This window comes from Microchirus variegatus (genome assembly GCF_963457635.1).
Source record: "Microchirus variegatus genome assembly, chromosome: 1".
Taxonomy (NCBI): Eukaryota; Metazoa; Chordata; class Actinopteri; order Pleuronectiformes; family Soleidae; genus Microchirus; species Microchirus variegatus.
This window is the reverse complement of record NC_139802.1, coordinates 9,255,430-9,282,288: the sequence shown is the minus strand read 5'-3', so window position 1 is coordinate 9,282,288 and position 26,859 is coordinate 9,255,430. Positions and strand designations below refer to the sequence as shown.

The 26,859-nt window shown below is 41.8% G+C and overlaps 2 protein-coding genes across 2 annotated transcripts; both read right to left on the bottom strand.

The window, feature by feature from the left end:
- Positions 1-9,320: 9,320 nt before the first annotated feature.
- slc52a3-2b (solute carrier family 52 member 3-2b) lies at positions 9,321-10,949 on the bottom strand (the record flags this gene model as incomplete). The annotated part of the gene is made up of 3 exons (XM_083893083.1): positions 9,321-9,533; positions 9,704-9,827; positions 9,931-10,949. The coding sequence occupies 3 exons, from the start codon at positions 10,947-10,949 to the stop codon at positions 9,321-9,323; spliced, it is 1,356 nt and encodes a 451-aa protein (XP_083749209.1).
- Positions 10,950-17,530: 6,581 nt separating this feature from the next.
- On the bottom strand, positions 17,531-22,480 carry macf1b (microtubule actin crosslinking factor 1b; the record flags this gene model as incomplete). Its single annotated transcript, XM_083897808.1, has 15 exons — positions 17,531-17,556; positions 17,650-17,782; positions 17,900-18,045; positions 18,590-18,707; positions 18,813-18,887; positions 18,988-19,142; positions 20,091-20,253; positions 20,365-20,531; positions 20,641-20,755; positions 20,853-21,041; positions 21,166-21,309; positions 21,402-21,527; positions 21,875-22,069; positions 22,201-22,360; positions 22,473-22,480. The coding sequence occupies 15 exons, from the start codon at positions 22,478-22,480 to the stop codon at positions 17,531-17,533; spliced, it is 1,920 nt and encodes a 639-aa protein (XP_083753934.1).
- Positions 22,481-26,859: the final 4,379 nt, after the last annotated feature.

Genomic DNA, 26,859 nt, shown 5'->3' with positions numbered 1-26,859 from the left:
TATTGAAGTTTGTGAACTTGGATCATCAACCCATTTAACATGCCATATTCCAAATACAGAATAAACCTTTTTAAACAAATTATACTTTACAGGGGAATCATTTCCAAATGATGTTTTCTGCCTTATCTTCTTTTCCCTCTGGTTCATGAATTCGATGCATGGCCCATATGGTGATGCTTTAAAGGATTTTTTTTTTTTTTCTCCAAGCTGCCTTTGCCATTTCATGAGTTATATAGTTTGACCTTTATAAACCTCACTCTGTTCCAACCTGTACCTATTTCCCCAATAAATTCAGTAATAGAGACAGTCGGACATTGACAAATTTAAGTTGCGAAAATCAAAATATTTCCTCCTATTTTTGAATGTTACTTTAATGCTTGTGCTTCATTATTGCTGTGATTTCTACTAAGTGGTTGAGGGTGTACTGACAGTTTTACATCTTACTGAGAAATCACTTTACACTGACGTATTCGTCTTCTGCTTTTGTTTCAAACTAAAGAAAATCAACCTACGCTGCAGTTTAACCAGGGCACGTGCAACAAGCTGCTGATATGCAAAGTACAAGCAGAGGCCTGTGTGTTTTCCAGAGAGTATTGTCAGTGGTGGGTAGTTATGAGTAAAACGGCTCTCCTCCATGGGAGCCGTGCCACGCTCCTGTGTACCACCTGCCAGTCCTCCAGACTTTTTCCATCCAGCAAAGTTATGAAGCGCCCATCCCCATAGTGACAGAAGGCAGGCCTAGGCGGTGCTCCCCTGCAACACCGTGGTTAGCCCAAAATAGAACTACTATTTACAGATGCAGTCACGCCCCTTTTTCCTGGCACCCTGTTTCTCTTACCTTTGTCTGCATCTGATGGGCACGTACCCTTTGACACAGGATGGAGACAACGACGGGCCACTGCAGGAGCAGAAATCAAGTACTGGCACCGTCTGAAGATACAGCTTAAGATTGTTATTAACCTGTTACTTTACACATTTCGCAAGTCTAAAAAGAGTGTGACACTAAATTTATCAGTGCCCATTCACCCATCTATAAAAATATGAGAGGCCAGTTGGACATAAACTGTAAATATGAATCAGTTTTTGTTGTTTTGGTTACCTTTGCCAGAGTTCTCCCTGTCTTAATGCTAAAGTAAGCCTCTTTTAGCCAAATATTTAATGGAACAACAGTGAGAGTGGTATTGATTTTATTTTCCCTCATAAGTAAACAAGAGAGAAAATAAGTATTTAAAAGCTCCAAGAATTATGAAACCTTTTTTAAAATTCAAACATAAATCAGCATCGGTTTGTGATCAGGTTTCATTGGATATGAATTTGTACGATTGTGTTGCTTACATACAGTAGTTTGTTGGAAAACAGTGTATGCTAAGCTCAGCAGCAGCATTTATAGTTTAGTCTGCCAGAGAAAAAGAGTGTTTTATCGCACATACTATCTTATACCGACAAGCAATTCAGGAAAAAAAAAAAATCATGCTGGCTTTTCTTATTTGGCATCAAAAATGCGTCAGTAGCTTGACAGCCTTCTTGGCTTTATCTCCTGATAACGTACGAAAATGATTTGTAATCTACAACATTTGTCCAAGTAAACTGATGTCTGGGAAGTGTGTGTGTGTAACACTTTCCATGATTTCAATAATGTCCAATGAAATGCAAATTTATTTATAAAAAAAAAAAAAAAAAAAAAAGAGACGACATGATGGACTGATCCACTGATGATCTCATTGACTGTCTGCTGGACAAAGTTAACAGACAAACAAACTCTCCCGCTTGATAGCCAAAGCAGAGGCAACAGCACAGACGAGCAAACAAGTCTATCCTTCATGAAGATTGCAGCGCGTGTCATTTTCTCCCGCAGGGAACACGTGGCAGAGGGCACAACTTAGAAGTTTCACTGTATGGATTTTATAGTGTCTTTACTGCCTTGCTTCCTCCGCAGTTCTATTCCCACAGAGCCCTTGATTTGGCCTTTTATAAAGTGAGTGCATAGGCGCAGCACTGGAGCTCCTGCTCTCGTCTCTCATCGGCCATCTGCAGGCAGTAAATCCTCAATATACCTGTTATGATGGGCATGTTGAGAGAACCATGGGGGTGGCTTTAAGAGATGCTGTTAGAGATAATTGCTTGACCATACTGAGGGACCTTTGATAGCCGTGTCCCATAAGCCAGTTCTGCATTTGATCTCTTTTGTTCCCTCGAGTCAGATATTGGGATTTTTTTTTTGTTCATCCTTTAGAAACATATGTCAGACCACCATAAACAGGCTATCTTATCACATATGTCGAGGATGATAAAGAGAGATAATGAGGACTACATGAGAAAGTGGATTTGAGCATGTGTGTTTTTAATCTGTTAGGGGTGCGGCCGTCTGCCTCCACAGGTGTTCGCAGATCCTTTCGCAGGAGTTTTTCACGTCACATGATGTGACAGCAACAGCCAGAGGATGATGTGCAGACATGCTGACATGGTCACATCACTGCTGAGGCACAGACAAATCACCTTTTTAAAAGACACTTTAAGAGACGCTCAGAAAGGCAAACAGATGGGCCCTGGAAAATGTTGTGCCGTCTTTTATTCTCCATCTGCAATCATTCAGCTTGATTCACTCTTTTTTTGTGATGCGTGAAATGTTGTGCAAGGATTTATAAAAATTTAGTGGTTGGACAGATGTTCGGGCTTAAGAAATGTGAAAAGTGAGAATTATCTTTAAGTGTGTGTTTATACGATCACAACACGTGACTTCTCCGTTCTCCACATCAAAGTGTATTGTATTCAATAGCAGCCTCTAGTTCAGCCTGAGAGCTGAATTTCTTAATGGAAAAAAAATAAATAAAAAAATACTCCAGGACATCTCTACCAATCATTCTTCCAATGTTTGCTGTAATGATTCGGTACGTATGCAGAATGTTTATGTTGAAGTACAATGTAGCGCACATTAGGGATGCTCTTAATGGGCTACAGTAAAAGCCCTTGCTAGTCAAGAGTTCAGGCAGGTGCAGACTCTTACAGTAGATAAAGGAGCCTGGCACTGGAGACGAGTTCACGACAATCACTGTGAGGCTTTTAGACGCCTTCTCCAAGCTCAATCTTCATTTCCCCTGACACTGATTTTGCAATAAGGATCCGGAGAAAAGGGGAATGTCCATCTATTCATTTTAATGATGCCTCATTATTGACTGCTGGCAGGGAGGGGGCGGGCAAAGGTAATGATTCTTTGTCTTTGCTGGCCAATCACCCCTCTTAAAGGAATAAGACTCTAAATAAGGCCACTAATGGATGCCCGGCGTGACCTAAAGCTGACCCCACATGCAAACCCATGCAAACAGACTTCCCGACATGGGGTGAAAGTCAGTTATACCTACTTTGGTAACTAAGCTGGTTACAATATGATTACAAAAATGTGAAATTCTATATGGCTACTGCTGGCTACGGTTACGGACCCCCCAATATGTTGCCATTAAACTCAAATTATTAAAATTATAATTCAGTACTTTGGGAGAAAGTCTCACGACTGTTGATTTATACAGACTTTTAAGCGTGCCGATGGTCTGGCTCAATCCAAAGGTAACAAAAACTACCTGCAAGCACCTCTAAAGCTCGTTTGTTGGCAGAAAAAAGTTTGACTTTTCATTAAAACACTAAAACCACAATCAGAATTGTTACCAGTCATTATGGTAAGTTAGGCTGAAGGGCCACTCCATGCAGCTACAGTACATTTTTACTGGCATAAGAAGAATCTTCTCATCCAACTCCAAGCAATAAAGAGAGTACAGTAAGTATACACCAATTGGGAGTAAAACCCTTTTCTCTACTACACTTGTACGAATCCAGACACTTCATCTGCACCCGCTGCATTTTTATCACTTACCGACTTGGATGTCGTCTCCAAATAACTCAGCCAGAGAGTGATCTTATGTTTTAGAGCTCCAGAAAACATTTTGACTGCAGCCTACAGGCATTTTGATTCATACAATGTGAAATCCTACTGTGTACGCAACACACAATAACCAGGAACAGCAGATTATATAGCCTTCACTTCAGTATGCGTGCGTGTGCGTGTGTGCGCCTCGGCCAGTCTTAGCTGTCATCAGTCTGTCAAGGTAATGAACCCTACTTTACTGCAGCCTCCAACAGCTCTTTAAGGCATACTTCACACCACTGAAGAAATACACTCAGGTATTAGTTGTTCTGCCTGGACGGTCTGCTGGATGATGGGTGGGCGGGGATGTTATTAGGTGCATTCATCTACAAGGCTCCCTAAGCCGTACTATACTGAAACTGACCACAAGACAACCCTATCATCCTCAAAGATTACCTGTCTCCTGCACTGTATATGAATGTTTTATCATAAAAGCTTTTCTTTTTTGCTAAGTGCCTCCTTGAGTGTTTGCTTTCAACTTTTGATTACTTTATGTCTTGTGAGGAAGAAAAAAGAAAAAAGGGCCGGCCCATTTGAATATAATGGACTTAACGGGAAAGGTAGTCTCTGTTGCTTCATTGAGAGCATGTAGCACAGCAGTGTAATTCATCTCAGTGGGTGTGAAAAAGTTTGGACAAAGCGGTAATTTTTGGTGCCTCTGGCCAAGCACAGCTTTTTTTATCTCGACGTTGTCAAAGTGGGCCGAGCAGGTGGAGGGAGCCCAGGGAAACAGACATGACACAATCACATGCATAAAATGATATGGCAGGGTTTGTATAGGATCCATATGTGAGCTTGCCTGTAAGAAATATAGGATGTCATGCGTTACGGTGTAAAAGGACTCATTAACAAACATTAAAAAACAGCCCATTTCAAATCATCTGTGTTTGAAGTGGTGGAGCACATCTCACTTGACTCTTTTATATATCATGCGATAGCCAAATTGATCTTTTATAAAAGTCGGGACTCATTTTAGAAGAAAAACTATATTTTTTCTCCTTTGGTCTAGACATTGAGGTTTCCAGCCCTCGCTCCACCTCCTCTAGGTTTTAGCAGACGTCACGTTGTGAGAGGGGAATGGTCGATTGCATAACGGCAGGCGAGACTTGATCGTTCCTGGCCTTCTCGCAAAATTCAATCATTCTCTGCATACTCCAATCCCATGACGGCCCATTAAAGAGCAGCACGGGCTAGGATTTCCCCTCATGTGTTTTAAATTGAAATTACGGTCACAAAGTCTGCCATATGCATGAATCAACGAAGAAGAGGAGCACGGTGAAATAAAGATATGAGAAACGGAAATGTGAAAGAGAGAAAGAGGGGCCGACGGGCCGATAAGGAGGACTGCAATCTCCCACTTTCTCTCAATAAGCCACTTGTGTCAACCTGCTGACCACCATTCATTTTAGGCACTTGTCCGAGACATATAGTTTTCCAATTATGATTTCTTAACACTTAGGGACCTGTTCACCTTTATATATCAGACTTTTTTTCAGAAAAACACGACAGACTTTGTCTCGAATGTCCGCAAGTCACAGCCTACATATTTAGATATTGCTTAAATCATTGTGAACAGACGTTCATGTTTTGAACTCAGCACACCATTACTCATAGAAACTACAGGAAGAGATTAGGAGGAGAGGTGAAGTATGAGAACTGATGTCGATGACCACAGATGTTTGAGGAAGCACTGGGACCTGAATCAGACGGTGACTGGACATGGGTTCCTCATTCTTCCAAGTCCCTATGGACTGAAGGAAGGATAAACACGCACACATGCACAGATAAGACATACATAGTCTCTCTCTGATTTAGTGTGAGGAGGATATGATGCACATGTGACTATGGAGACCTAGGCAAACACCCCAGAGAGATGCATCACTCCGTCTCCAGTGAGCCTCAACAATATTTATCTATACTTTGGGAGAAGGAAAAAAAAATAGAAGCTACTACAAGCCAGGACTTTATATTAATATAGTGAGTGTAAATCTCTTGTTATTCAACATACTTGGAGCTTTAGACAAAGTAGAGCGCTGCACATCTTGACTGCAGCTTTGAGATGCCTGCAGATGATCTTGCAATCATATGCTGACATCTAGTGGTGGTTTTATAGCAGTGCAGGACACACAGAAATGGATTACTGAATGTCCAATTCTGTATAGTAAATAATACAAAATTATTAAATCACGTCTTGTTTTCCCAACAGGAAACATTTCTCGGGTTCAAACAACAAAAAAATCACTCCTTTGTTTGTCACAATGATAATGTTACACGTCCTATTGCATAATAAGTTGGACAATGGCCAAGTCTAGACACAATCGCTGAAATTATGAGCAACTAAATTGGGAAAACACTGTAAAATCTACTGATTCTACACTAGTATATAACATGTTTCATGGTCAAGCACCAACTCCACTACAAAAATTTGTTAAGAAAAACTCAAACGGATCAAAAAGAGCAGACTCCAGAGGTGACTGTACTGCACCCTTTAGGAAAAGTACTTTTGGTGAAGATACATTCTCCTTTCATGCATCTCAAACCTGGAATTCAATACAAAGCAGCCACAGCACAACCATACAGACACTGCGTTCATGGCACAGCGGCCAAGCGAAGAGCTAGATGGTGGGAACAGCAGCCTCCCAGAATAAAAACAATCAACCTTACTCTTTGAAGATCTTCATGAAGTTTAACCTGGAAAAAAAACACACATAGTAAGTTCAATTCCAGTCTCAGTCATAAAATGTTCATATTCCTGTCATGACAGTTTGATAACTGTGGAAACTTAGTTATCATTTTAAGCAAGGGTTTAATTACTGCAACCTCAAAAGCCTGCATTGTGTATTAATTGATCTGAATAAATAAGGAACCTGTTACTAAAACTTGTTACGAGACTTGTTTACAAGTGTCTCACCTGTAAACTGAAAGTCACAGCCAGGTCTTTGCGTCACCGATGAGCTGGACCTGGTCTCCGAAGAGGTGAACGTCTGTCAATTTTCAAAATGTAAAAGTTGTTTTATGTGTGTGATAATACAAATTATATACAGAAACAATTTAGTTGTTTAACTAAATTAATTATACCGTGTACTGACCTTGGTGTATTAGTTGTGAATCTGGCCGTCTTCGATCTTCTGTTCGCATTTTTAATCCACGATGTCGCGATCCACGATTATTTTAAATAAGGCCCCACAGCGCGTGACGGCAGTTTATTACTGATGCGACTTTGGAATGTTTGTTATCTGACGTCATGTACCCAGCGCGGGACATTTAAAAAACAAAACACTCCTCGTATCATAACTTTTCGATGCCCGAGAAGACTCTGAAGAGTTCTTCTCTGTTTGTGTTGTTTTCATGGAATGAGGCGACAAACAAACAAATGTTTGCTCCGTGTTAGAGAGCAGAGGAGAAGCGGCAGCAGGTCAGGTGCACACACACCTGGGTTCCAGCTCGGTAATCAGATGGTAGGGTCTGTGTGCACACGTGACTTCCGCTTCTGACGTCATCAAGGCACCAACGAAGCCATATACATCCATGGTCCAGCTGCCAACCTTCCACATGATTCATTACAGTTCCAACATAAACGCAATAAATTCATTCTGAAGCAGCTGTGTCTTCATTCTGAGAATGGAATGTCAATTTATTAACAAAATGTTTAAATGTGTTGGCCTGTTATTACTTATAATTACTTACTAGATTAGATATGACAGGTATTTCAATTTTCAACACCAGTGTTTTGGAGGTATGAAGACATCCCTAAAGACATAAAAACATCCCTGGATTTGGATCATATACATTGTTTAATTAGTCCACCACCAAATGTAAGGTTTTTGCCACAGCTGCCCTAAATTAGTAAAAAAAAAAAAGCATTGGTGATGATCAAAATATTGTTTAACCCTAGAACACGAGCAAATAGAACTTTTTTGTTCCCAAATTCCTAATTTTCCAGTAATTTTGGAGCATTTTTATATGGTTCCCTCGTGATGCTTTTCTTTCATTTTGTTAGACATGACACAATTTAAAATAAAAGAACACTACTCAAATGTGTCATGTATTGTCATGTGTTGATATATTTTGATGACGTATGAAGTACTTTTTATTGGGTGTATTTATAATATCTCGGGTAAAAATCACCCGGCGTTAGTGATGGTGTTTTGAATTTGAGCGATAGTGTTCTAGGGTTAATGTTGCTGTAATGGTTAATACACCAGTATGTAGACGCGCTTTTAACCTTTATCTTTTCTCCTTTTGATGGCAGGTTGTCTAATAAAGTTGTTCAGCACTGTACCTTTTCCTGATTTACATTACGAGAATATGACTGTAATGTAACACATAATAATAATTAGGTCTCTTGTAATGCTATGAAGCAGGGAGGGAAGACGGGGAATTATGCGCTCACTTCTCAGGTGTTTCATTGTGACGTACGAAGCCTCAGACGTCATCGGTCAGTCTCGTTCAAGAGAGTGAATCAGTGTCAAATATTCCATCTCTAGCTGTTTTCCTCTCTATATGAATCCAAGATTTGCAGTGTAGAGTAAACTCTTTGAATGGAGACAGTACATAGAGGCCGTCTTTAAGCGTTTACACTTGTTGGTGAAATATGTACCCCAAAGGAAAGTGCTCAACACAGTCTCTACTTATGTCCTCATGCTGCCAGACAGCTCTTTTCTTAGGCATAATATATAAGTTCAACAGCACGGAAGTTGTGTTACAATGTGGCAGATCAGCTGTCAGACAGCATGGCAAAACCACCGACAGCATGTTCAACCAACCCCCCCCCCCCCTCACCGCCATCCACCCGCTGTTCATGGGCATAAAACCATTTTGTCCCAGCTGGGTTTGGATGAAGTGGCTTTTAAGGATCATATGCAGCATCAAACACCTTTTTCTGAAGCAGCAATAAAAACAAAAGGTTTTATTTGGCATAGTTAAACAGTTTTTTTTCGTAAATTCTCGTAAAATGAACAAAGCAAGTTATGTTAAAACACAAAAAAAAATCTCAAGTCAAGGCACATGTTAAAGCCAGAGGTACAAAAGCAACATCAACATTGTCACAGCTATTCAAGTACAATTGCTTTGACCACTGAACTAAAAAACGATTTGCAATGTGCTCAGTAATGCTTACTATTATATATTGTGGTACTATTCATTTGGTCTGTAGTTTGAGACTATGACAATCTTACTGTCGTTTCAGCTACGTGTACAGCTCCCCGTAAAAGTCAATAAATACAGACATCTATATAAAAACGCATCATGGTTGTGATATACTTTGAGCCAAAGTTGGATTACCTGTAACATAAGTTATAAAGGTTGGAGTATGTAACGCATATGTCAGTAAGATAAGCATTTCTAAATTGCTATTTGTATTCCAGTGTTGTACATAGTGTTTACCTTCAACATAATGGACTGTCTACATTGAGCATTTGGTGTTGCAAGGATCACCTGACTTAAAAAGTCCGTAAACACTGACCAACGGAAACATGAATATGGCCCCGACCATGGAGCCCAACTGCACTACCGCCCCACACCACACCAGGGCACTGTGGCCCTCATCCCGCAGAATCACTCCAATGATGACCTTCACATAAGACAGGGACAGGACAAACAGGATCCAGGCCAGCACCTGCAGCACAGAGGAGGTAGATGGTATGCATTAGAATAACATCCAGTTCCTGAAAAACAGATAAGATTGCAACATGTCCTTGGCTGATTCCATTCATTTTTTAATCCATTTTCAATCTAAAGAAAACTACATGATGCATTATGTCTGAATTCATCATGCGTGAGTCTTACTATGACTACAGTTCCAGAGACACTGTGCACCAGCAGTGGACAGGGACTAAGAGCAGCCATGGCCATGATGTAGGCTCCAAATCCAGTCCCAAACATGGTCATGAAACCCATGAAGATGAGAGACCTGGAAGTAAATAACATCTTATGTTACACGTGGCTGTACGTGTACACAATATTTAAATACATACATATTTTTTGTGTACAAATCTTTATTTTATTTTTCTTACCTAATTGGTATAAACATGGCGATGAAGCAGGCCACTGGGTTAGCAACAGCTGCCATGGCGGCAGCGAGGTGGTAGGCCTTGTTCCCATAAGGCAGACAGGAGTAGGACTGCACCGAGGGCAGCACTGCGTTGGTCAGAGCGTTGACCCAGGCCAACACCACAAAGATGAAGATCACCTCGAGCTTGCTGTATGTACCACTTCCAAAAGCGCTCCTGGGTTCCCTCCTGACTGCGTCCAGGGGATTGATCATTGGCTTCTGTTCTGGGGTCTGAGCATGCAGAGACAGACCTTGTTCTCTTTTCCCCGTACTCAGATCCCCAGTGAAGTAGAGGTCGTTCTTCCTCTCCCGAGCCACCGCTGGGTGATGGTTGAGTAGGATGAAGGCTACCAGCGACACAACCATCATTGCACTGAGGAATATGAAGAAGACCTGAGCAGAGAATTTAGCTGGCAGGTAGATGGCCTCTAGCTCATCACCTTCAACCACAGTCAAATTATCAGAGGTCTTGTTGGCATTTTGACATTGGACAACACCAACACCTTGAATCAAAGCCACGAGAGCAGGCACCAGACCACTGAGGCCCTCACCTACAAAGTACGTCGTGAGGTACTGTGGACGCAACCGCGTCATGAAAGGCAGAAAGGTAACGGAGGAGGTGCAGTCTACGACAGAGAGCAGGAAGCTCAAGACCAGCAGGGGAACACTGTGCAAAGAGCCTGCTATTGTCACCGTGTGCCTCCAGAAGAAAGCCAGCAGGAACGTGGCGATGATCCCCAACGCCACGATGCAGTAGATGACCGGCCGCTCATCCAGTGCCCCCGGACGGAAGCGGTGCATCAGGGTGATAAAAAGAGGGCCGATGTTGGCCATCTGGATGAGGACCGTGAGGTACGACGGCAGGTACCAGCCCTCCGGGATCCCTGGTACAATCAGAGGGAGCTCCACCCACATCCCATTGATGGCCACCCAGGAGCCCATACCTAACAGACAGGCCAGCACGTGCGTGAGCAGCGACATGATGAGGAATGAGGTGGACGTACACTCTGTGAAAAACAGACACAGCATAATGAAGTTAGATTTGTAGAATGCGAAACTTAATTTAATTCTACTTCTTTTTCATATGGGAGTTAAGCCCAGAGAGGCTCTGGGTAAAAATATTGTGGAATACTGCACAAAACACAATCTGGGCTACAAGACTGTTTAAACCTATGTGGCAAACACAGCTCAAATAACTAAATTGATGACTACATATCAAGCAAATCTGTTGGTGTGTGCCTTTTTCATGTGACAAACTGTTTGTGTGGTTGTAGTAAGTAGAGGTAAAGTGAAATATTTGCCTTCGTTGGAGGAACAAAGTTCTGAAATCTGAATGTGAATGTTTGTCACCGAGAACAAGGACATGTGCCCATGTGGCCGGGAATGACCTTCCCACTCCTTCCCCCCCCCACCTTTTCTTTGCCTCTAATTCCCTCCGTTGCTCTCGTCTAAAGGGACTGACCTTTCACACACTGACACACAACCACACACATAAAAAAAGCACCATGTGGCTGTGGGCATAAACAACTACGTTAAAGTGGAATCAAACGTTGGAGATCGTGATGGAACCGCAATGTTTTTATCTGATCATGTAACAGGAGAACAGTGTCAAAAACATGTTTCAGCGGCTCAAAGAGTCCTACTTTTGAGTTTGTCTTTGTTGCTGACAGGTTCAAAATATCCAAAAGCTGACCAAATAATGTCATTTATCAACATGTATAGAAATAAACTAAACTAAATTAGATCATTCACATTCAAGGACAAGGAAACACTGGTGGCTGTATCATGTGTTAAACATGACTAACCCTATTCAGAACCACTACATCTCAAATACAAACTTGTTCAATGCTTCCTTTTGATCACAGCATGAGAAGCAGATGAAATAAAAAAAAAACAGGAAATAGACCGATACTGTATTTCATCAGTCCACTCACCACTACTCTCCCCATTTGTACTGTAAGAATATACGATTATCTTACCTTCTTCAGACACCGCTTTACTCTTTTCATTCAGAACCCTGTCACTGTATCATGGTCACAGTGTCGTCCTCTTACAATAGTGTGTGTATGCATGTGTGTATGCATGTGTGTGTGTGTGTGTGTGTGAGCTCTCCCTCCCCCCCTTTTCTCCTACACTCACAGAGTCATTCAGGCTCACATTCTGCTTCCGTGTGTCTCTGCTGCTCTTGACAGAGGAGGGGCCGCACAGGCGCACATGTGCTCTGTCTGCAATGACGCTGCTGGAGGCTGGGTTCAAAATCAGCCACATGGTCTCTCTTTTAATCTGTGTGTGTGTAGTACTAGTTCACAAAGGGGAGGGAAAAGAGTGAAAGGTGGAAAGGCTGCATGTGAATAACTCTTCTCTCTCTTTTTTTTCCTTTTCCCTTCCCTAACCGGCACACGCAACCAGCTTGTCTGGTGTTGATTCGTATCTGTAGTTTCACAGTCGCTTTGGCTGTGATGACAATCGCTCATCTGTCAAGACCAGTCTGTCAACTTTGCCACTCACGGCACCACGTCACCACACTTAGTGAAGTTGATAAAAATGGAATATGCCAAATTGGGAGGCCAAAACACTGACATAGTAAAAGAAGAGTGTTTCAAGCATAATTTGGACATAGTTAAAGGTGCATTATGTAATAAATCAAAAGCAACTGGACATAAAATCCTCCTAATATGTCACAGAGACTCAGGAATAATGTTCATATAACAAACTGAACTCACCAACAACAACAGTTACAGCCAAAATATTTGCATTAAAAAAATATTTTGCAGACTGCAAATCATGTTTATGATTTGAAATCATGTTTTGGCATGTGGCGCCACCTACCGCCGTCTACCAATCATTGCAGTCAGTAGAGTCTCAGCTGCCGAGCAACCACGGGTTGCCAGTTACATCAAAAAACGAAACCTAAAAGACCTCGGTATTTTGATTTTGAATGTAGTAACCGTTTTTGGCCACATTCTTACATATGGCACCTTCAGTTATTTTAGGTGGTCTCACATGTTCACTGACTGAAATTTAGCAGCATGACGTAAGCATGGTTTGGCAAAAATGCATCAAAATGTATTTTAAATAAAAATACCAAATAATAAATGTATCAAAAAAAAATTTGCAATAGGTATATTATGTGCATTTCCACCAGAGTCCAATATTTTAAGGAGCTGTGTGCAATCAACCAATTATGCACCGCAATTAAGTCGATATATTATGCTGTAATTTTGTAATTTTGAGGTCTGGGAGATGACTGAGTCAAAAAGGGGGAATGTAGGAATTGCTACACTGCAATATGTTTCATAATAATTGCATTAACATATGTTTTTCTGTATATATCCTGTCTGCAACTTAAAAAAAGGGTCATTTAAGTGAATTGGAACAACCATCATGCACTTATTATAGCCACAGAAAATCAAATAAGTAAAGTTGAAGTTTTGATACATCAGCGCACAGGAGTCAAATTATTCTTTTTAGATAAAAAATAAAAGTATAAATAAAGATGGAAATTTGCTCTACAGTTTGTGGATTATAAGACTAGGCAACTCAAATGTCTCTGCTGCGTTTACCACTGTACTTGTTGTGATTCTAAATGAGAAGAGAATCAAACCACCTACCTGCTGGTGGGAGTCACGGTGGCGTCAGTGCTGAAACGTGAAACTGTGCCGAGGGTCTTTCTCTCCTCCTTCTGATGTCCCTGTCTGTGAGGCATGAATACACATTAAGCTGAGTGCTTCTTTTTTTTTTGTAGAACTCTGATCTGCATCATGTGACAGCTGAGGGCCGAGCCAAGGATCCAGTTGGGGAGCCGGAAGTCCTTGTGAGAAGGTGTGGGTGGAGAAAGGGAATAAGGATTTAAGAAAGCAAAGAGGAGGACGTACAGTAGAAGGAGGAAGGTTGTACCTCAGCGTAGCCAACCAGAATATGACTGTGGACAGCTTTCTGTGATTTCTGAGTGGGTGTTGGGTCGGGGTCAGTCTGGCTTTTGTTCAGCATAAATTCCAGCTCAAATGAATGACCCCTGTTGGGCAGTAACTCCACTGGATGGCATTTGCTTTGCCCGTGCACCCGCCTCTGCACTGACTGGTACTTCATGTTCCCTCCTGTAGACTCAACAACATTGTTCTTTTTAGGATTGTGATGAAGCAAAAATGTCACAGTCACGTGTAACAGTAATGGTTTTAGTTCCCCTGAATGCTCTCTTCCTTCAAGGTGTAGGGATGTTTAAAGCTCACATAGAGTGGTACTGTTGCACATGTATGTGAGTTATGGAGGTCTACTTACATACATTAACTTGTTTTTATGGTCAAAAACCTCCTAGTTGCTGTACATGAGCCGATAGAAATCTCTCCTTACTGACGCTGTCCTCAGCCAGATCTCGCTGAGCCCGAGATTACAATAAAACACAGCGTTCTCAGCAATGGCTGAACTGTTTGTTTCGAAACTTCATGACTTCCTAAACAAGGTAATGACGCAGATACACCCCAAAAAACAGCGTTAATTGCAACTTCAGGTCTAGGTCCGCTTTAAGTTTAGAATAGTGTCTGAGTACATGCATTCAGGCATATTTTGATGATACTTTGATGTTGTGGGGGACATAAAAACAAAAACAGCGCTATTCTGAGCATCACATACAGAGTCGTGTAGAAATAATAGGATGAATCAGCAATTTACAATCAATTTCAACCCAAACCTGATGACAAAAGCAGAAAAATCTCAACTGACATTCTCTGACAATAGTGCATGTAAACAAATACTTTACACACACATATACATACACAAAAAAACCTATTAAGGTCAGTCACAGGACAGGGTTGTTTTTGCTAAAACGTCAGGATTCTTCAGGGCACTGCTGTGACCTGGAGTCATGATGAATGTATCATGTAGTACAATACTCTGCTTTCTTTCTCAAAACTCCGTGTTTAAACAAATACGTCTGTGTTTTTGGTACTGCATGTACACTGCGAGGTCTGTGAGACTCACTTGTAGACATCAGCAGGAGAGCAGGGATCCAGCTGTGGGTACACAGATACCATTCCTACTATTGAGAAGTCACCACTTGACCTTATTCCATTGATACAGTGAGTGACGCCACTATATTTGGATCATTGATTATCAGCGTAGCATTCCAAAGCAGCTTCTGAAAACATACACCTGTTAAAAAACTCCATTCTTGCTCGTTTGGTATATTGAACTTATTAAACGTGCTGTAATATATTTGTACAGGAACAGCAATGCACCAAATATAGCAAATGTGTGTGAGAAAAAGCTTGAAATCACACTGCACTTCCTGTTCAGCAGCTGCATGAAGAGTATTTAACAGCTCGCTAGTTAGCGAGAGCATAAACATTGCACTTAGTCCGCTTTGTATGTGACTGGGGAACATAGAACTCTTTTTTAGAAAAAGGGTTCGATGTTCCCCGCTTTCACCCAAAAGGACCCGGGGAACATACAAAGCGTGGAATATAGGACCTTTTTTGGGAAAAACGGGGAACATAGGACCCGGGGAACATAGGTACGACCCCATCTAGGGGGGCCAAATATGAAAGGTAAATTTGAATCACAACTACAGTTTAAAAAGTTTACTAACTTGTAAGTGATACAAGTTAGTGTTATATATAAAGCATGTCTCTAATGCTTTAAATTGCCCCCAAAAAACAGTCACTCAAATGAAAGCAAACAAACCAGTAGCCTTAACTCTACATCAACTATTTCTATTTAACATCTTGCACAATGGTGCACCCATTCAGCAGTTTACAATATTAATGACAATGGCAATTTCTTTCTTTTTTTTATTCATTACAAAAATTATTTCTTTTTTCATAGTGGACTTCAAATTATTAGTGATCTACGGTTTACCTAGATTAGACATCAGAAGGAGTGCTGGGTTATAGAAACATTTACAGTACAGAAAGATTAGGGTGCATAGCAATAGTCGTGGAATATGACAATAGTTGTGTTTTTGTACAGAATCAATCTTCTCCAAACATCAACACACTGAAGAAGAAAAGGTATTTCATAATGTAAAAACATTTTTTTTTCTACTTAAAAAATGCTTTTGTCACAACTGCATAGAACAAATGCAATTCAGTACATAAGCTTGACGCTTAATAGAGCTAGTACAAAGGGACACTTAGACGTAAAATACAGATTGTAAAGTATTGCCTCAGGCACAGTGAAGCACTGAGCAGCCCGTGGAGTAAACTGATGTTGGAGCTACAGTTGCTTCTCTCTCAGAGAGAGTGTGTTTCAGTATAGTCAGAGTAATCAAATTGAATATTTACATTCGTTTACTCTGGATCACCTTAAAGTTATAGCTAAAAAAAAAAAAAAAAAAAAAAAAGGATTTGAATGGACTGAAGATCATAGAAAGCAAACATTAAATGCAGGAAATGTAAAAAATAAAATACATATATACAACAGCTTTTGGTAAAATATGCTGACAAGAAACCTTAAAAAGAATATTTCTCAACCATGCAGCTTTCAACTCCAGTGCATTCTGCTGTAACACAGTAAATACAATTTAACCAAATGTATAAAAAACAAAAAGCAAAATCAAAGTTTCAACGTGTTTTCCCTAAATCAACAACAACTGCCACGTTTCCCACTAAGCAAAGGAAGAAGCTATCAGTAGTTTTGATACAGAAAAGTGCATTTTCATGAAAATAACGTGCCGAAGAAGTAACGTTGTGAAGAAAACTAACTTTACATACTTCACGTTCACAGTCATTGTTCCACGGAAAAACATACAATGAAAAGCGAAAACCGCTCCTGAGAAAATAATCTCGACCAAATCAACAATGACCTGTTGCACTACGGTCAGTGCACTGTTCATTACAGCATTTCCAATGCTTACAACATCTTTGCAATATAGAATAATAATAAAAAAAAAAATAGATAAGAATTTTAAAAAACATGGCATCAAAAAAGATGAAAAGAGAGAAAGAACGTGGCCCTGCCAACAACATCGCCTTCATGGAGTGATGTAATTCAAATAAAAACAATATCAAAAGGACGGACAGCATGCTGTACCCTCTAATGGATTTGGTATATGTTTTTTGGATGCTAGTTGGGAGCAGTCAAACAGTACAGCGCCCTCACATATCATATACAAATATGTTCTAGCTGTATGTCACCTTTAAATCACTCTCACCGCGTTAATGCCCACGAGCAAGCAACACTCTCAGGTTTAAGCACTGTTTATGTTGCTTATCACTAAAAGAATGTCAAGCTGACAAAAAAAACAACATGATCTAATTTAAGCAAGGCTCTCTCTATCATGCAAAAAGCATCCATGCAGAACTTCTCAACTCTCTACGTAATCAGAACCGTTATTGTACGAAATGCAACGTCCTCATGTTCCACACTTTATCATCACCGAGGCGTATCAGAGCGAAATACTCTTTGCGTCACCTGTCGTGTCTTTTGTAACTTTCCGTCAGAGTCGCTTTTCAGATTTGACTGAAAGCTATTACTCTGTTTCAAGGCCCCCCCCCCCCCCCACCGAGGCTGTGTGTTTGGGTTCAGCGCTGCAGCGCACACATGCTGCTGCTTGGAGGCAGAGGCAATCATGTGGGTAATCTCTCAGCTTCATCTGGAGGGTGAGCAAAAGAAAAAAGAGCATAAACACACACATAAAAAAAGATTTTCTGCAGGTATCGTGACAAAGCATATTCTCTTCACTGACCTGACGGTGAGGACAGGACAGATGATGAGATGTCCTCCCCTGTTGTAACAAACTGTAAATCAGACGCCAAAGCAGCTATGGAGCTCCTGGGGCGAATGCAGCGATCACCTGAGAAACTCCTGCGGAGTAATGCCTATAAAGAAAATACTGTGCGTTAGACTCATCGTAGCGTAGCACTATCTTTGTAATGTCATTCATGAAATACACAGCATAGAGTATAATAGAGAAGAAGACACTGATGAACTCTTGCCTTGCGCGTCATGGGGCTGGTGGGGGCAGAGGCACTGCTGTAGAGGCTGAGGCTCGAGTTGGATCGGCTGACACTCAAACCTTTAGCTGTGCTTCCCGCAGGAGACAAGTACTTCCCCTTGATCTTCAGGTTGGTCCGACCTTTCACTGTGAGTGACACAGCAGAATATATTTCTTGAATATGCTGTTTTAGACTATGACAAGTGGCCAGTGCTAAATTTAGAAGTCAACACACACAATACATCTTGAATGTGTCGGTTATAAAAAATGTGTGAAGGAAATATGAATGAAAATCAGTACTTCTCTGCTGGCTTTTTTCTGTTCACAAACTCACAGTAAATTGAAAGTGTTTTACCATTGTGCACTTTGCAAGTATTTATTCATCAACCCTGTCTTGACTCTCTTTCTCTTCCTCTATTGCATCAATAAACACATATGCACATATACCAACATAAATGTGTATAAGTACTACAGCAATAACATGAGATCCAGGACGTATTTAAATACCAGGTGTGAACATGTTTGTCCACCTGTGATCAGATCTCTTAGCACAGGCTTTAATACCAAGTCAGAACCACGTTAAATGTATATAAATTGTCTCATACTACTAGATTTGTCTGTCTCTGTCAGTCAGATGAGCTTATTCCTATTTAATGAAACTGTTGGTAGTCACTGGAAAGAGTGTGCTGACCTCTGCAGGGGTCATTCTTGACCAGGAACTCGTCCAATGCAGTCCAGCCTCCTCCCACTCTCACCATCAACGTGCTTCGCAGGATGCGAACCATCCGCAGCTGCTGTGAATCTCCAAACTGCAGCAAACACACAAGTACAAAACAGGTCAGAGCAGTGCATGCAACAGAGCAGAGTTGCTCTGTCAGGCCTTATTTATGCTTCATTTATAATAAAGTACTGACCCTGTATCGATTGGGACTTATTTGCTCCACCTCGAACCTCTTGGGACAATTGCACTTCGAAACCTGCCGACTCACCTACAAAAGACAAACAATGAGTGAGTGTGACAGCGTCGGCCGCTCTAATGAATCTGACTGCATGAGTGTGTTTTCTTGCGCATGCACACGCAGTTCATACCTCTTCATTGATTTGATCTGCATCCAGGGTTTTCCTGTAGGGATCTCTGCTGGGATGAAGTGCACTTACAAACTCATAGTAGTCAATGAAGCCGTCACTATTCATGTCAAAGATGGCCGCCACTGCGTTCATCTCCAGAGAGTTGGTGGGGAACTCTACAGGTACGAGCAATAAAGCCAACAAGATTTTTGAATTACACATGGCAGAGCTGGCATTAAAATAAATAAAAATTTCAATATTAAGAGTTGTGGTTGATCTTGAACATTGCATGCTATAAAGTTGCCCTGGAAAGACTGTGAGTTAAAGGTGCCATATGTAAGAATGTGGCCAAAAACCGTTAGTACATTCAAAATACAGAGGTCTTTTAGGTTTTGTTTTCTGACGTAACTGGCAACCCGTGGTTGCTAGGCAGCTGAGACTCTACTGACTGCAATGATTGGTAGACAGCGGTAGGTGGCGCCATATGCCAAAACATGATTTGCAGTCTGCAAAAAAAAATTTTAATGCAAATATTTTGGCTGTACTGTTGTTGTTGGTGAGTTCAGTTTGTTATATGAATATTATTCCTCAGCCTCTGTGACATATTAGGAGGATTTTATGGCCAGTTGCTTTAGATTTATTACATAATGCACCTTTAATTGCTCATCTCGGTGTCAGGTTAACTGCAATTACTGCTAATCAGAGCTGAAGCCGATAAAAACCTGCATATTGCAAACTAATATTACCAGAGAGTGAATGCCTATTGTATTAATTCCCACAGCAGACAAAAGCCAGACAAGTGTGTGTGTGGGTTTACTTTTGGGTTCTCCGGTTTCCTCCCACAGTCCAAAAACATGCAATATGGGGATTAGGTAGACTGGACACTCTAAATTGACCGTAGGTGTAAGAGTGGATGGTTGTTTGTCTCTATATGTGGTCCTGTGATGGACTGGCAATCTGTCCAGGGTGTGACCCCGCCTATCGCCCCCTATGACAGCTGAGATTGGCACAGCACCCCCCCCCCCCACGACCCTCATGCGGAGGATAAAGCGGTAGCAAATGGATGGATGGAAGTTGATACATTGGCCACAATAGAGAAGTGAATCATAAAAAGTGGGTCTTACTTGAGATGAGGACATAATCGATAAACTCCTTCTGGCTGATGCGTCCATCCTGGTCGCGGTCGATGCTGCGAAACACGTCTAAGATGCGCGACTTCAGATGACTGATCCACTGTATGTAGCGCTTCCGCCAGACGCTGAAGTCAAAGTGTGCGAATTCCTCCATCTGTCCAGAAACACATCAAATGTTGCCTCAAATTAAAAACAGGCCAAATAAATCGGGACAGAGCCCTGCTCATATTTTTTTTTTTTAAATTTTTCAAAAGGCAACAATCACCTCTTTGAGTGTTTGCTGCTGTTGTTCCAGACGGGTTTGTCTCGCTACAGCCAGGAGCCAAAGCTTCTGCCACTGACTGACCAGCTGACAGAGCTGTGGAGTCTGGGGGTCAAGGTGCTCCAGGGGAATTGGTATAGCCGGCTGCAGCTTCTGGTTGCTCCTCCTCTCTGGTTGGAGAGAAAGAAAGTGGAGCATTGTTATATTATGGCAACAATATTTGCTAAACTCATAAATGGCTTATGAAATATTCAGTATATTGACAACACTGTGTCTTACTTGTGAGAGGCCTTTTACTTGGGGACACTTGCTGTTTCGGAATTCTCTTGTGTTTGCAGGTCTTTGTGGCATGTTCAACCTCTGGGAATTTTTTATTCAACTCCTCCATGAATACCTAGACAGAGGGATGATAATTGAAAGGAAACATAACATTTTAACTATGTAAATATATATATATCCAGACATCCTGAACAGAGAAATAGAAATCTCACCATGTGTTGCTCAATGAGCTCCTGGTTCTGCTCTGTGGTTTCAGGCGGAGGCTCTTGCTCTCTGAAGTTGAGGGCTTCCTCTGCAGAGGAGATCCAGTCTAGAAGTCTCTGAACCTCCTCTTTCTCTGCGTCCAGTGCTGACAAGCTGGCCTCGATCTTCTGACCCTGCTGCTGAGCCCATGTTTGTACCTGACTCAGGAAGTGGGAGAAAATGACACCAGTCAAATTTGGATACAGTCTGGTGCTGACAACCTGTGTTCAAAGCAATGACCTGAACTTAAGAGGATAACGTTGCAGAAATGTGGCCACTCACCTCCTCATAGCGGGTTTTGGTGACACTGATCCAGGATTTGAGGGTGATTACAGAGTCTGGGTGGCAGGAGGCAAGAATCTCCTCGCCCAGACAGTGGATGTTCTCCAACTCCACATTCTGAGACTGCAACAACCTCATTGATTCCTGTGGAGTATTAGAATCATTTTTTCAGAACATACCGTACATGGGATGAGCCATTATCAAGTCTCGACAGCGAACTATCACGTTATACTGACCTCGTGCTGTTTGCGGAAGGCACGCAGACCTTCCTCCTCCTCGGGTATTAGCCCGTATTTCAATATCCTCTCTGCCTCGGCGAGGTGTTCCATGAAAGAGTGAACCAGGCCATCAAACTTCTCTGCCTAAAGAGGACGTAGAAAGATACATGGAGATTTTGTGATTACACCTGCTTATCAACTTTTATTAATGGAAAGATATCAGCTCGTTTCCCTAATTCATTCTTGGTTTCCCTAATTCATTTCCATGTGACCATTTATGCTTGGAGGAAAGACATCAATATTTGTTGTTTGTGAAGGAAACAACACATTCCTGTTAACCACTGTCAGGTGAATATACATTACTGTGCAAAAGCCAATAGATTTGTTGATATAATGACCATACAGTTAAAAAAACAAGTTTAAACCCAATCTACAAGCAGCAGATTTTATGACCTCTGCATGTTCGGTCTGTTCAGCTGATAGAAAAGTACCTGCTGAAGAGCAGCTTCCAGTCTGTCTTGTTTGCTGACTGACAGCTTGCACACAGCCTCCCAGCGTTCCTCCAGTTCATCCATCTGCTCCTGCAGCCAGTGAGCGTCAGCTGTGCTGCTCCTGGTCAGATCCCTCACAGAACGCTTCAGGGTCTTGATGCATCCGGCTCGCTTCCCTAACTCCTTTTGGAAAGCCTTAGAAAAAGAGAGAATTATTTGCTGAGCAACTGCAATACCCTTACGGCACAGAAATGTAAAGAAAGTAGCACTGGAATATAAGAAAAAATAAAGCAACTTAACATTAAAACACATCGATTCTACTGTACCTTGTGTTTGTCTATCAGATTATTGACAAGGTCTTTGTCTCCACCAACAGGAACGTCCTCAGCCAGTTGTGGTTCTGCTCTGTACAACCAGTCATTCAGTGCCTGGAGAGCATCTGTGAATCTGCCCGAAAACAGCAGCGCTTCCTCCAGCTTATGTTGTCTGAGAGACAATAACAAACACTGTCAACATTACTCTGAATTAACTTCATTTTTGTTGCCTCATTTGTAAGATATTGTACTTTGTGTGTTCATACTGCAAAAGCAGTCAGTACCTCTCCATAGACTTGCCACCGATGGTGTCCCATGCGTCTTTGAGTTCAGCCAGTAGGTTTTCCAGGTGTTGTCTGTCATGGCCGGTCTGAGCTCTCTCATGGAGACTGCGGCCACTCTTTAGTGTAACCTCATACATGGGCCTCTTTGACCTCAGCAGCTTCTGGAACTCCTAATGACCAAACAACTGATCAATAAAGACGCTCGTAAGAAATATTATTGCAAGCCGTTTTCATCGTCACGCAAACTGCACCTTCTGTTCAGACAGTTGTTGTTTAATCTCCTCATGAGACACGGCAATCTCTTTGTGCGTGTCCAGTGTCTGCTCTACGTCAGTCATCCAGTCCAACAGTATGCGCCAAGATTCACTGAACTGAAATGCGAGCGATACAGTGAAGACATTGTGAGGTTTGGAACATGAACGTGAAGGTCTTCCATTCATAACAGAGGTGATTTACCTGCTTGGCGTTCTTTTTGACCTGCTCCAGCATCTTGCCTCTTTCCGAGGTGCGTTGTTGTAGCTTCTTGAATCGATCCTGGACAGTCATTATTAGGTTATGAATGACATCACTGTCTTCCTTCCTGCTCAGTTCGTTTAGTCTACATCCTGTGTTCTCCACGGTGGTCTTTTTCTCACAGTAACCGTTCACTTGATTCATCAGTTTCTGTAAAAACAAATCAAATTTAATTTCAGTACATTACACACTGACAAATGTCCCTCTGAATGTAAAGAATCCAGAAAGAAAGTCGTACTTTATGTTCCTTCAGCTGAGTGCAAACAGTGTCCAGGACAAAGCTGGGAGAAGGAAGAAGCCCAATAGACTCTTCACATTTGCTCATCTTAGTGAGAAGTTCCTGGACGTTACTGTGGAACTCCTTGGCCAGACTCAGTCCCTCTGTAAGTTTAGCCTGTAAGACAAGCATAACAATACAATCATGTCATTGAGATGAAATTAGTTCATATAGTAGAAACATAGCTGAGTAAAGTTAAATAACCTTTCGCTCCTGGACTTTGCTGTAAACAGATGCCCACTTCTGTTCAAGAATCGAGAGGTTGTGTTCGGTGCTCGACCCCCGCACAACATCGCTGCTCTCGAGCATCCTGTGGATGGCATTCTTCACATCTGTGAAGGCGTGAAGCTTTGACTCCATCTCATTGCACAACTCCTGTTATCAGTAAGGAGAATTAAAAATGTCAGACTTTAGGAAGGACAGCTATATTCATGGTTGAAAATCACGGTAAAATCTTAGGTAGGTCTCACCGAGTGCACACTGAGCCTTTCACTGGCAGAGTCCGGCATTCCCCACATGGCCTTGGTGGAGGACAATCTCAGGTCTGTGTTCTCCAGCCACTGCAGAAGATCCTGAATCTCCATTGTAACATCCTGGACCTGGAATACAAAAAGGAAGAAAAACACATCTATGAATAGGATATTCAAATCACTACATTAACTTTTCATCAAGTATTAAAGTTTGCCATCAAATGTATGGTAATTGTGTTCTTTGTTCTAAGACAAACTAGGACACTCACCACAAGATGGCACCATATCACTGATATGAAATCAAAACACTATTCTAGATTGTACTTTGATGTAAAAATGTGAAAAAGTTATCTAGTTTGAGCTGCAACTGTGAAAAAACAACAACAATATAATATTTTTTTTTCTCTTTACCTGACTTAGTCTGTTCTCGAGTTCCAGTTGCCTTCGCTCAGCCTCACAGCGAACAAAGTCCCAGCTTTCATTTAGCTCCTCAAGGTGAGACTGAAGACCATGTGAACTATCGCCAGACCCAACCTCCAGCAGTCCCCTGCCCGCCTGGTTCAGTGACTCCATAGTGCGAACATGGGACATGACGTCATTGTGCAAGACCTTTGGTGAAGAAAAAATAGGAAAGTTTTTTCTCAAACTATCAAAAACTTAACAGAAATAAAGACATACGAACAATGGTAAGGAAACAGAAGTCTGTTTTAAATTCAAGGCTAATTCTTGAGTGTTTTCCAGCAGAAAAACTCAGGTCTGTTTGGGCAGTTTCAAGGAGATCAATGCACATTAAGTTTACAACTGACCACGCAGCCCTGCAGTCAAACACCAAACACCACCAACCTTGTGTTTTGCCAGCTCTATTTCACAGGTCTGCAGGTCGATACTGACTGGCTGGCTGCCCTGCAGTTGCTCTGCGGTTCGGGAAAGCCATGTGTGCAGCTCATCCAGTGTGTTTTGGAACTGACCCAGACCCAGCAGAGCACACTCCAGCTGATGCTGAAAACAATAACACATGGATAGAGAAGTTTAAGGTGAGGGTTATGATCATTCATCGTTTATCAGTCTCTTTTTTTTTTTTTTAATTTCTTGAAATATCTGCCTCCATTTTCTCACCTGTCTGTTGACCGTCTCTGACTCCAGGCTGTCCCAACGCTGTCTGAAGTCACACAGTGGAGACACTGAGCCTGGACGCTCAGAGCCTGGAGACAGCCGGCACACAAAGCGATGGTTCAGGCTTTCAATTTCAATCTTCTTCTGGTAAAGTTCTCGCTTGAACTCCTGCAGCAAAAAAATAAATAAACAAAAAACAAATAAAAATAGGGACATATGGACAAACATTCAGCTGTAAGATGACGTAAGAGCAGCATTCCTAAAGTGCACAAACTCACCTTGAGATCACAGAGCTGCTCTTTGACTGACTCCAGGTCAGTTCCGACTATGAATTCCTCAGTCGACCTCAGCTCAACTGACTTCAACCACTCAAAAAGACCCTACAAGCGAAGAAGTAAGCACAGTAAATGACATAATATATCACTATTTGACAAACACTATTAGTTTCTACCAGGCTTTAACTTCTAATGTGTTTTATGACTGCAATATTGATGACTTTTTGTGTCCAAACAGTTCTATGAATCGCCTGGTTTTCCCTTGATCCCGTCCTGTACCATACCATCTGTCACTTCCTCACTACAGAGAGCAACAAAATCAAGTTTCTACAAGCATACAAACCTGCATAGTGTCTTGATAGTTGAGGGCCATCTGTAAGGAATCCTCCAGCTTTTTGTGACATTCGTTCCACAGTTTGCTTAAGTTGTTCCAGGTGCAGTAGAGCTACAGAGTAGCAAAAGACACAGTACTGTTAATCATTACATTTTCATGAGACAACAACAATTTATTTAAAAATTATTGCTTACTTCGTCAAGGCTCTTAGTAACATCTGGTTTGTCTGTATCCCCACATGCTGACATGAGGTCCATTCCCACAATCCCGAGGGTGTCCAGATCGGATTGTAGACTGTCAATATCCTCCCTGACAGTCTGAGGTGGAAATAAAATGTAGAAAATGATTAAATGTCATGGGGAATAATTGTAGATGTTTTATTGTAGAATGTTGAGACAAACCTGCATGGTTTCGAGGCTCTGGCGGATTGTTTCAGAGTCTGTCTGATTAGCACTGAGGTCCAAAACTGCCTGCTGTGCATCAGTCAGGGCAGCTGTGACATCAGCAACATCACTCCAGAACTTCATGGCAAGATCCAAAAGTTTGAGCAGCCAGCTTTCCCTTTCCTGGGCCTGAGAGTGTGTCTCCTCCCACAGCTGAGACAGGCTGGACACTCGCTCCTGGATTGCTTTAGGATTGTCCAGGAATAGCATTTTCACATCAATGACTTAAGATTAACATAAATATTCGTAAACAAACATGAGAGAAAATGATTTACCTGTGCCGATGGATGCATCTCCAGCAGCCTGTGTGTTGGACAGCAGCTCATCTGCCTGAGTCTTGACACTGCTGAGGCCCAGCTCCAGTTTAGACAGCTCAGCCAGGGTGTGCTTGTTGTCATGAAGCTGCTCCTGGATCCTCGGGGTGAGTCCTTGAAGTGAGGTGGGGGTCTGTATGCGACTGTGCAAGCGGTCCAGACTCTCTCTGATTAGGGTCATTCTCTCATTCAACTACAAGAGCAAGAGATGATAAGATGAGTTTGTCGGTGACTTTTAGTTTACAATACATTTAGTTTACAATATTTTCTGCATTATAAGAGCATTCTCGCCTGTGTGAATCGTGGCAGTGACTCCTCAAGAAGACTGGCAGTCTCTCTGACGCGTTCTCTGATGGCTCTGTGTTGCTCCTCAGCATCTGCAGCCTTGCGACAAAACTCTTCCCCCAGATTGGGATTTAGTTCTGACAACCGTTTTGCCAGAGAGCAGAGGCGGGCAATCAAGGGTCTGTGTTCAGCTATAGACTCCCGCAGACCCTTAGGGAGAAGAGAAAGATGAAGAAAGGTTTGATAATAATGTGGAGAACAGAGAGTACCTAGGATGAGTAAGATGAATGGGGGGGAACAGATCCTGACATATAGGACAAAGCAGAAATGTCATTACAGCACACAGGTGGAAACGTAACCCAG